Source organism: Bombina bombina, chromosome 7, assembly GCF_027579735.1.
Source record: "Bombina bombina isolate aBomBom1 chromosome 7, aBomBom1.pri, whole genome shotgun sequence".
In the NCBI taxonomy this organism is placed as follows: Eukaryota; Metazoa; Chordata; class Amphibia; order Anura; family Bombinatoridae; genus Bombina; species Bombina bombina.
This window is the reverse complement of record NC_069505.1, coordinates 50,669,187-50,679,887: the sequence shown is the minus strand read 5'-3', so window position 1 is coordinate 50,679,887 and position 10,701 is coordinate 50,669,187. Positions and strand designations below refer to the sequence as shown.

At 37.0% G+C, this 10,701-nt stretch overlaps 1 protein-coding gene across 1 annotated transcript; it reads right to left on the bottom strand.

Moving 5' to 3' along the window:
- Positions 1-4,995: 4,995 nt before the first annotated feature.
- LOC128636207 (RING-box protein 1-like) lies at positions 4,996-5,468 on the bottom strand (the record flags this gene model as incomplete). The annotated part of the gene is made up of 1 exon (XM_053689252.1): positions 4,996-5,468. A coding segment is annotated over one exon (312 nt), but the record flags the coding sequence as incomplete, so codon positions are not given.
- Between the last annotated feature and the right edge of the window lie 5,233 nt (positions 5,469-10,701).

The window sequence follows — 10,701 nt, the reverse complement described above, 5'->3', positions numbered from 1 at the left end:
AGAACACTGTTAAAGCCAGCACAACCATTGGCTGCACACTCTTGTGACCTATTTATAACTGACCCTAATTGGCCACAGCAGAGAAGGTAACACAAGTTACAACATGGCAGCTCCCAGTGTTTTATAGACACTAAAACTTTACACTTATTTTGTCCCTTTTTAAACAACTAATGAAACTTTAAAAAATACATCTACATGTTAGTCATGGACTAATCTTTTCTTTGAATGCATCATTCTATCTAGCATGTATTTAGTGTTTAATGTCCCTTTAATGATGTGTTTACCTGCATTCATTTTAGCTGTCCAATAAAAATGCACTGTTCTGTAAATGTAAATATATGTTAAAAGGTGTTGACTTGACTATCTGTTTATGCCAAATATACATTTACAATATGTACACCACCTACATGGCATTGAAATGCAATTAAAGTTAACATTCACATTCAGGGAAGGTTGAATCATAATCTTCTAAGTGATAAAGTATACTTTTGTGACTGAGTTGGTTCTATACGGAACACCTAGTAGATGCGAATATTTAGATATGATTTTCAACAAAGGATATCAAAAGAATGAAGAAAATCAGATATCCTTTGTTGGAAATCATATCTAAATATGCTCATTAGCTACTGTGCATATTTAGATATGATTTTCAACAAAGGATATCAAAAGAATGAAGAAAATCAGAGATCCTTTGAAAATCATATCTAAATATGCTCATTAGCTACTGCGCATATTTAGATATGATTTTCAACAAAGGATATCAAAAGAATGAAGAAAACCAGATATCCTTTGTTGAAAATCTTATCTAAATATGCTCATTAGCTACTGCGCATATTTAGATATGATTTTCAACAAAGGATATCAAAAGAATGAAGAAAATCAGATATCCTTTGAAAATCATATCTAAAATGCTCATTAGCTACTGCGCATATTTAGATATGATTTTCAACAAAGGATATCAAAAGAATGAAGAAAATCAGATATCCTTTGTTGAAAATCATATCTAAATATGCTCAGTAGCTACTGATTGGTGGCTGCATATACATACCTCATGCAATTGGCTCACCCATGTGCATTGCTATTTCTTCAACAAAGGATATCTAAAGAATGAAGGCGTATCCTAGCCACTGCCTCACCAGCCTCTGACCTCACCGCACATCACTGATAAATGTATATGCTCATCAGCCTGCACAGGCAACCAAACCGAAAGAAGCCTGACCTATAAAAATATACCATAAGGAAACTGAATTTATCACCTGCACTGCCTGTTACTATTGTTCCTACTCAAATATCTTAGAAGAGTCAGATAATTGCAGAGATTACATTACATTACAGCAGACACATTAGTTTAAACTAACAAATGGAACTGCAAGGTATTTATGGAACTTCAACACATGGAGGAGAACCTTTTATAGTTAACGGATATGAGTACTATAAGCATAGAGTAAATACTCAAGGTCATATTATTGGCAATGTTGTACAGCACAAATACTTAAATGTAAAGCAAATGTAGTTTCAGATGGTTTAAAGGTTGTTAGACAGTATGCCAAAGATTATAATCATGAAGGTAATCTTTCAAGAGCGCTTGCCCACAAATATTTTGGTGAGATGAAGATGAAAATGACAGAATCTCTTGCAGGACCAAGTGCAATACAAGCATCTATATTTGTAAATCTTGATCCACACGTACTTATGGCACTTCCAAAGCGCTTCTCTTTAAATCGACAGTTATGCCGTCATAAACAAAAATTTCTGGAAAGGGGAGATAATGAGAGAGAACTTCCTACATGTCTAACAAATTTATTTTTTTACATCCCATGCCAATTTGCGGACTTTGTACTTTTTGACTCAGGAAATGGTAATGATTGAATTCTACTTTTGGGATGCAGAGAACTGTTAGATGGTTTGGCTAAAGCTCCAATGTGGTTGGCTGATGGAACATTCAAAGTTGTACCTGGACTTTTCTTGCAGCTTTATAGTATTCACTTTCAGTTTTGTTACCCTGCTGCTGTGTACTGCTTGTTACCTAATAAAAGCCATGAAACATACAATCGTGCGCAGGGAGATTTGAAAAACTTGGTTCCCACTGCAGCACCTAATATTATTTTGACCGATTTTGAAAGAAGCGCAATGTCTGCATTCAAAGATGCTTTTCCATGTGCAAGAGTAACAGGATGTTACTTCTATTTGTCGCAAAGTGTTCTGCGCAAAGTTAATGAAATTGGAATGAAACTTGACAATGAAAGCAATGATGAAGTTTGTCGCTCAATTAGATGTTTAGCAGCTCTCGCCCATGTTCCAATTGATGAAGTGGCTGAGGCTTTTGATAATCTGGCAGAGAGCAGGCCTGCTTTTGCACGCATGGAAGAACTAGTGAGCTATTTTGAGCACACCTACATACGAGGTAGACTTCGACGAGGAAGAGGCAACAAATATGGTCCAGCACTGTTTCCAATTAACATCTGGAATCAATGAGAATCTGCAGCAGAAGGGCTAGCCAGAACAACAAATATGGTGGAAGGCTGGCATCATGGCATACACGCTTTGTTTCAATGTAGTCACCCAAGTATGTGGAGATTTCTAGATGGGCTAAGAAAAGACTGCATCAAGCAAAAAACTGCTTATCTTCAAGGTGGCTCTAGACTTGAACAACCTTCTCAAAAACGTTATTCTGAGTATTAGAATCATCAGAGCTTTTGCAACATAAAACTAAACAGATGTGCTAACATTCTTGTGAGCAATTGCTTATTTGTCATATTCATAGGACTACTATGTTAAGGATACATGCGGGCAGAATCGAACTAAAGAGAGTTCAGTTACTGTTTTAGTTGGCTCTACATGCTTTCAGGTTATTTGTGGTTACTATTTCTCTCCCCTTAAGAAATAACTGGCATTGGTACGCCAGTACTATGTGCTTCTCAACACTTTCATTGTTGTTATGTTCTGGTATATGAGTTTTTGCTTTTTAATCATCTGCCCCTTTTTTTATTTTTGTGTTTGAGATTTTGTCTGATTATGTTGTGCTCACTGCTCTGGTACATTGCAACTGCTCAGTCTGGTAACCCTCAGTGGCTGTGCCCACTGGTTCATAAGCGTACATGTGAGTTGTTGTGCATTCAGTGAGACAATTGTATGATTTAACCCCTTGAGTGCTAACGACGGCTCAGAGCCGTCGCTAGCACTCAACTACCTTTTTGGCAATCTGGGGGCTCCCACTCCGGCGATCAGGCCTGCATAGTGACAGGCATCGCCGGGGCTTCCCGTTACGTGCAGTGACGTCATGCGCAAAGACGTGATGACGTCACAGCGCAACTTTATTTAAAATTGACAATACAAAGTATAGGGAAAGGGGGCATGCTGCTTAGAAACCTGTATCTCAGGGATCTGAGCAGCTACAGACCTCCAAGACCCACCATTGGAAAGGTAATCGCCTAACCTTTCCAATGGTATGAGTCTTGGGGATCTGGGGGGGAAAAAAAAGTCAAAACATTTTTTTTGTTAAAAATAGTAAAAATCAGAAAAATATTAAATCCAACTTAGCACTCAAAGGGATGACTAATAAACAAGGGGTATGTGTCCTAAGCGCAAAGTGGCACAGCCTAAAGCCTAATCCCTGATCAGTACCCTAGCAAACTGAAATGAATAGAACAATCGTAAATAGGTGGGAGTAGGCGCTAAAATAGCTGAATAGGCAAGTTAAAACAAGCAAGCTAGATAATTGAATGTAAGAGCATAGGTAGAAGTGGATTTAGTAATAGGCACAGCTTATTACTGGGTTCGCTTGGAAGGGAGTGTGGGATCACTGGCTCCATTGTCCAGCCTGTGCTGGAGGCCTGACCTACCTGACATGACTAAAACTCTTACTAACCCTATCACAAGAGAGACTGTTTTACAGTGGGTGAGAGCAGTTGACCGATACCCGGGCTTGACTTCTAGGCCGGGACCCCTGACCTCGCTAATTCACAACCCTGACTTCTCAGTGGCTTCCCTCAGACCACACCAGTCAATTAGTACGGACGTTCTAGTCCATCACGTAGCCACAGATGATTCCATACATACGCAAACCCAACTACTCCAGAAGGGATTTGAATGGGCCGTGAACTGGTTCTCCTACAAGAGACTACATCACTATATCACATCCCACAAGCAAAGTTATAACCTCACCCGTCCCCCAACGAACTTAGAAAAGCTATATTTATCAGAGGCCCCGGTTAGACATTCTCTCTCTATAATATACAAGATATTAATACACCCCCTCCCGGGCAATTTGCCCTATGCTCTAGAAATGTGGGAGAGAGAACTCGGTACAATAAACCTCCCACAGACGGCATTGTACATGTTCTCTAATACCAAGAAATCTTCCGCTTCAGCTTCTATACAAGAAATCAATTATAAGCTATTACACTGCTGGTATCTAACCCCCAGAAAAATGCATCGCCTATTCCCCAAAACTAATAATAAATGTTGGCAATGTGGACATGTTGGGAGTGGGATGGGACATATGTGGTGGTGGTGTTCACAACTCAATCACTTCTGGTATGAGGTCATGGGGGAGGTTGAACATATCTTGCAGATAGCTATTCCCCCGGATCCCCAAATCTGGCTATTGAATAAACCTGTAACTCTGCCCTTTAGACATATGCTACCCCTATTCAGAATATGTGCCAATAGCGTTAAAGCCCTCATCGCAAAAACATGGAAATCTACTGGCATCCCTACTATAGGTATGTGGAGAGACAAAGTGGCGGAACTTTTAGAGCTGGAGGAGTATGCAGCGTATAAAAATGGTAACTTATACGGCTACCAAATAGCACATACATTGTGGGATGAGTATATTAAGCACCGATAGACTTACTACACGATTCCTATTCCCGGTTTCAGATCCCATTGTGAATGGAAGAGTAGAGGCTGCCATCTAAATTAACACTAAATTAAAACCAAATGTAAATCTACACTCAAATTAAAATTATACTGATATAGGTTTACTACTTCTTTTTTTTTTTTTTTTTTTGAGTTGTTCACGTGTTTTATTTTCATAAGGACAACAGCAATGCTAGAAAACAAATATACTAAGGGGAACAGAATGAATATTACGATGTAAAACAAGCAATGAGGGTCGTCTGGTCATCTGACCTCTAGAGGTGGTTGCACAGCGTCTAATGTCCGTACTTCTGAAACTCCCACTCTCTGTTGTCCAAAGGGCAGACCTGTCGCGTCTTCAGCCAGCGAGAGATGCAGTGAAAGTGGAATGCGTGATTACATACTCCCCATGCCACTGTACATTCCTCAGAGGTGGCAGACGCCTGGTTGGCTTGACATTCTATACACAAATCCATGATGTGGTTCCTGCAAATAGCACAATTATCCACCACAATATCCCAGACCCAGAGAGCGACTGCATTCCACTTCTTCACCTCGAACCGTTTCTTGCTGGCGCTGTTATTTGCTCTGCTCGGGGTATCCACATAGATTTACTACTAATCAGCTCGTAAGACCATGCATCAAATAAAGATATATACTAAAAGACACAGCATTTAATGTAAAGTTCTAGTCTTTTGTAAAGTTAACCTTCTTCTAATTTTTTTATTTTGTATTCTCATCTCTAAATGTAAACATAAGATTCTGCATCATTGTGTTTTTCTTGTGCTTCAAAATCAGAATGCGGTTTTGTTTTGTTTTCTTGAAGCTTAAAGTATACACATGTTTTATTGAAAGTTGTTGTAAAAATGATCGGATCTTTCTCAATAAAAAGATTTCAACTAAAAAATATTTCAACCTAAAGTGAATGTACATTTTGATGCTAAAGTGCCCGTTTTTTTAAAAAAATTCGATTGAAAACAGGGGCACTTTAATTCATCATAATTTACATTTCACTTGTGTTGTGAAAATACTTACCTTTTAATCCTGACAGCCGCTCCAGCTTCCCCGGCTGTCGCAAGCCATTTCTGACGTCAGAAATGATGGATCAGTCATCCTCCAATCACGATTTCCCCCCTGGGGGAATCAGTGTCTGATTCAACACCGTTATTAAAGGAAGCCGGATTCCTCATTTTAGACCCAGGAAGAGGCTTTGTGATGGGCGGAGGAAGCTGGAGCGGCTGTCAAGATTAAAAGGTAAGTATTTTTTCACAACATGAGTGAAATGTAAATTTTGATGAATTAAAGTGCCTCTGTTTTTAACCAAATTTTTAAAAACCGGGCACTTTAGCATCAAAATTTACATTCACTTTAAAGAGACATAAAACTCCAAGGGCTAGATTACAAGCAAGGAAAAAACTGTTTTGCACAACAATAGTTTTTCGCAAGCCTTTTTAATTGCGCTGATATTACAAGTTGAGCGAAATTTACACTTTAATCCTTACCGCAATCTCAGAGCTGTGGTTACCGGTTTTCCGGGAAAAAAAGTTGCACAACACACTACAAAAATACATTAAAAAGTACACTTTGTGTATATATATGTATTTACAGTCATATGTACACATATATATATATATATATATATATATATATATATACATACAAATACATCTTTAGCAATGTATCTGTATGCATCTCTCTCTAACGGCTAGATTACGAGTTTTGTGGTACAGCTATACCTCTGAAAAAATGGCCATTGCACGTGGAATGGCCGGGAACGCATATTACGAGTCACGGCAGTATAGCGATACCGCAAACATTTTAGCCTATAACACAACGTCCATTCCGCACTTAAAAAAAATGACATTTGAGTTGCAGGATTTTCATAGCTAAAACATGAATGAGAAGAGGCGCACAAATGTGTGTATCAGAAAGCACAGTGTGAGGACGGACTACAGATGGTCTATACACAGGGTACTCACAATAGTTCAAAGCACACTAGTGTGCTTGTGGATACGAGCTGGTAATCAGAGCTGACCAGCTGGCTCTCTCCGGTCTGCAGCTATCCTGAAAAGGATCCGGCGTCTGGTAGTGGAGCTGCTTGTTATGTATAAATCGAAGGCACCAATTGTAATAAAAATAACTTTTTATTGCAAGCTCTGCAAATTGAGCCTTAACAAGGATTAGATATAACAAGCAAATGGTTCAGCATATAACAATTGCAACGCGTTTCTCGGCTCTCCTGGCCGTTTCTTCAGGCATACTTAACAAAGTTTTAAAACCGGCTTTTATAGCCGCCACTACCACGACACACCTCTAAGAGGGGTGTGTAACAACTAACCAATGTGAATACAGGACTCCAGGGGAGTGGGCCTGCCCAGATTACAGCGAATGCTTATATCTAAATGACGTTAGGGGTTTATATACTGCAAAATTTACTAGTATTGAATGCTTTTTTTTTTTTTTATAATTTATAAGCACAACCCCGGCATTCGCTATATGGGCTTGCACGCTGCTCTAGTGGCTCATAAAAAATATATATCATTCCTTTTGGGATAAGTGATGTTAAAACAAATCATATATATGCACTAACAATATTATTAAAAACTATGCTAAAATAGATAAAAAGTACTATACTAAATGGCCGTAAATATTATGGTATCAGGACGTCCTACTATAGACATATACTGTTTGATATCTGAACTTGCTCCCTAGTTGTCGGATGTAACCCGATATGGGGATGCTGAATAGACTTAGGATGTGCCCATTATTTTAACCCTTTAGAAGTGACGGGGATAAGATCATTAGTAAATATATCCTATACTGATATCTAAATAAATGGATGCATCGTGAATGAAATGAACAGGTATATTACTCTGGTGATAAAAATATTAACTGAAATGATTAGAGTGTAACTCTAAGCACTTTCTGTATATGTGACTGGAAATCTATACTTGTGATCTAATCTGTGTACTACTTGATGGATTATTCTAATAAGATTCAATGTTACTATAATAAAAAAGTGACTCATGTGAACGTGTAGGGTATATATAAATATAGGTGAGTATGGTAATCAATGCCTATACCTAATATTAAATAATGTTATACTTTGTGTTAACAATTTAGTACTATAGTGTGATGTGATACGATGGGGGTATAAATTGATAAAACATTGTGTGTTTGTCTGTCTCAATGATACACACTATAACATGATGTTTATTCATAGTGATTTAAATGCAATGTGGATGGGGAGATTTTATTATTATAGAACATTGTGTATTGGTCTGTCTCAATGACACACACTATAACATAATATTTATTCATAGTGATTTAAATACAATGTGGATGGGGGATTTTATTATTAGCAAAAAAGTGCAAATATATAAACTAGTGATGGTGATATGTATATATGTATGATAAAAAGTATATTATATATAATAGTGTGACAAATATTTTATGGTATAAAGGTCTGCAATTGGGACATATATTAAAAGGCTGCAGAGTCAATGACTTCATTCAGCCCATTAGGAAATAAAGAATTAAACCTATAGATCCAATAGGTCTCTCTTTGGTGCAACTTGGTAAACCTATTGTATCCATTGGAAGCCGGAATGCTTTCAAGTGGTGTAATGGTAAATGGACAATTCTCTCCATTATTTTCATGTATATAATGACAAGATACACTGTGTTTATTCGATTTTTTCTTGATGTTACGGAGATGTTCACTCCAGCGGGTGCGGACATTTCTTATAGTGCGCCCCAAATATTGCAGTCCACATTTGTAAGATAATATTTAGATAACATAAGATGAACTGCATGTTAATTGGTCATCAATGTGAAAAATCTCACCAGTCGTATGTGCTTTAATTGTTTTTGCTTGGTGTGTTATATGTTTACACATGTGGCATCTTATTTTTCCACATCTATAAACTCCCTTGCGACCTGCTAAGTTCCTATATGTTGTATTTTTGATCGATTTTTTAGAGATAACTACTTTACTCTGGGCCAAAGATTGTTTAATTGTAGGCGCCGTTTTATACACAATGTTGGGTCTATTGTTTAAATTTCTTTTCAATATAGGATCTTTCAATAGAATGGGCCAATGTCTTTGTAAGACTTTTTTTATACATTTATAGTTTGAATTAAATTGAGTGACAAAACAAGGTTGTTTCGTTTCGTCAGTAATGTTGTTAGTATTATCTAATTTTTTCTTTGTTTGAAGAATAGAAGATCTATCTAATTTACAGGCTTTTTCATATCCATTAAGAATGATATTCAAAGGATAACCCTTTTCTTCAAATCTTTTGATTAAAATGTTTGATTGTTCATGAAACTTTTCTATTGAACTGCAATTCCTTTTTATCCTACAGAATTGGCTGTAGGGTATGTTGTTCTTCCACTGTTGATGGTGGTTACTAGTGTAATGAAGGAAATTGTTGCAGTCAACAGACTTAAAGAACGTTGATGTAGATATACTATTTTCTCTATCCCAGGCCAACACTAGATCCAAAAATTCAATCTTTTCAGATTGAATATTAGAAGTAAATTGAATACCCATTGAATTGTCATTAAGATTCAAACAAAATAATTTGGCCTCTTCTACAGTACCTTTAAAAATTAAAATCAAATCGTCTACGTAGCGGCCATAGAACACCAGGTTTGCCCTCCAGATTGAATTGTAGATGTGCTAGCCTGATATATTCACACAGACCTTGGGAGAGACTGTGGGACGGCTGCGGTTCACCAGAAGGGGAAAGTATTAATACATATTATACACCTGTTTGCATGAATTGTAGATGTGTTTATCCTCAAAATAACCCATAAATAAGTTTGCAAAACTGGGGGCAAACCTGGTGCCGATCGCCGTACCTCTGACTTGTAGATAAAAATTATCTAAAAATTGAAAATAATTATGTTTTAATATAAATTCAATGAGTGTCAGTATATATTCCTTCTGAATCATGGGCATGTATATATCATTATCTAAATAGTGTTTTGTAGTGAAAAGGCCTAATTCATGGGTAATATTGGAGTATAGAGCACTCACATCTGCAGTTATCCATATTACATCCTCACTCTGTTTAAAATCTTTAATTTTGTATAATAGATCTGAGGTATCTCGAATGAAAGATGGTAAGCTTTGTACGTATTTTTGAAGAAAACTATCAATATATTGAGACAATTTGTCAGTGAGGCTGTTGATGCCTGCAATAATGGGTCAACATGGGGTTTTGAAACGATCTTTGTGAATTTTTGGAAGATGGTAGTAGTATGGCATAGAAGGATGTATAGGAGAAAGGAATTTCTTTTCTTTATTGTTTAAAATGCCCATAACACTACCATCCTCCAACAACTGCAATAGTTTTTTGAGAAATATTTGTGTGGGATCATTCTCTAATTTCCTATAATATTCTGCATTAAGAAGAATATTTTGGGCCTCCTTTACATAATCGGTGTAATCTTGCAGAACAATCCCACTATGAATAAACATCATGTTATAGTGTGTATCATTGAGACAGACAAACGCACAATGTTTTATCAATTTATACCCCCTTCGTATCACATCACACTATAGTACTAAATTGTTAACACAAAGTATAACATTATTTAATATTAGGTATAGGCATTGATTACCATACTCACCTATATTTATATATAGTACTGAGAGAATTGTGATGTCCAGAGTTATATTGATGACTTTACTTCTTTCCCTTGATAAATGTTCAAAAGGAGCAGGTTCACATTTCTTATATGGTGATGGGATTTATTGCAGTGGGAATTAAGAGTGGGCCATATACTGTATGCACTCAGGCAGCATAATTTTATAGACAACCGTAACAGTCA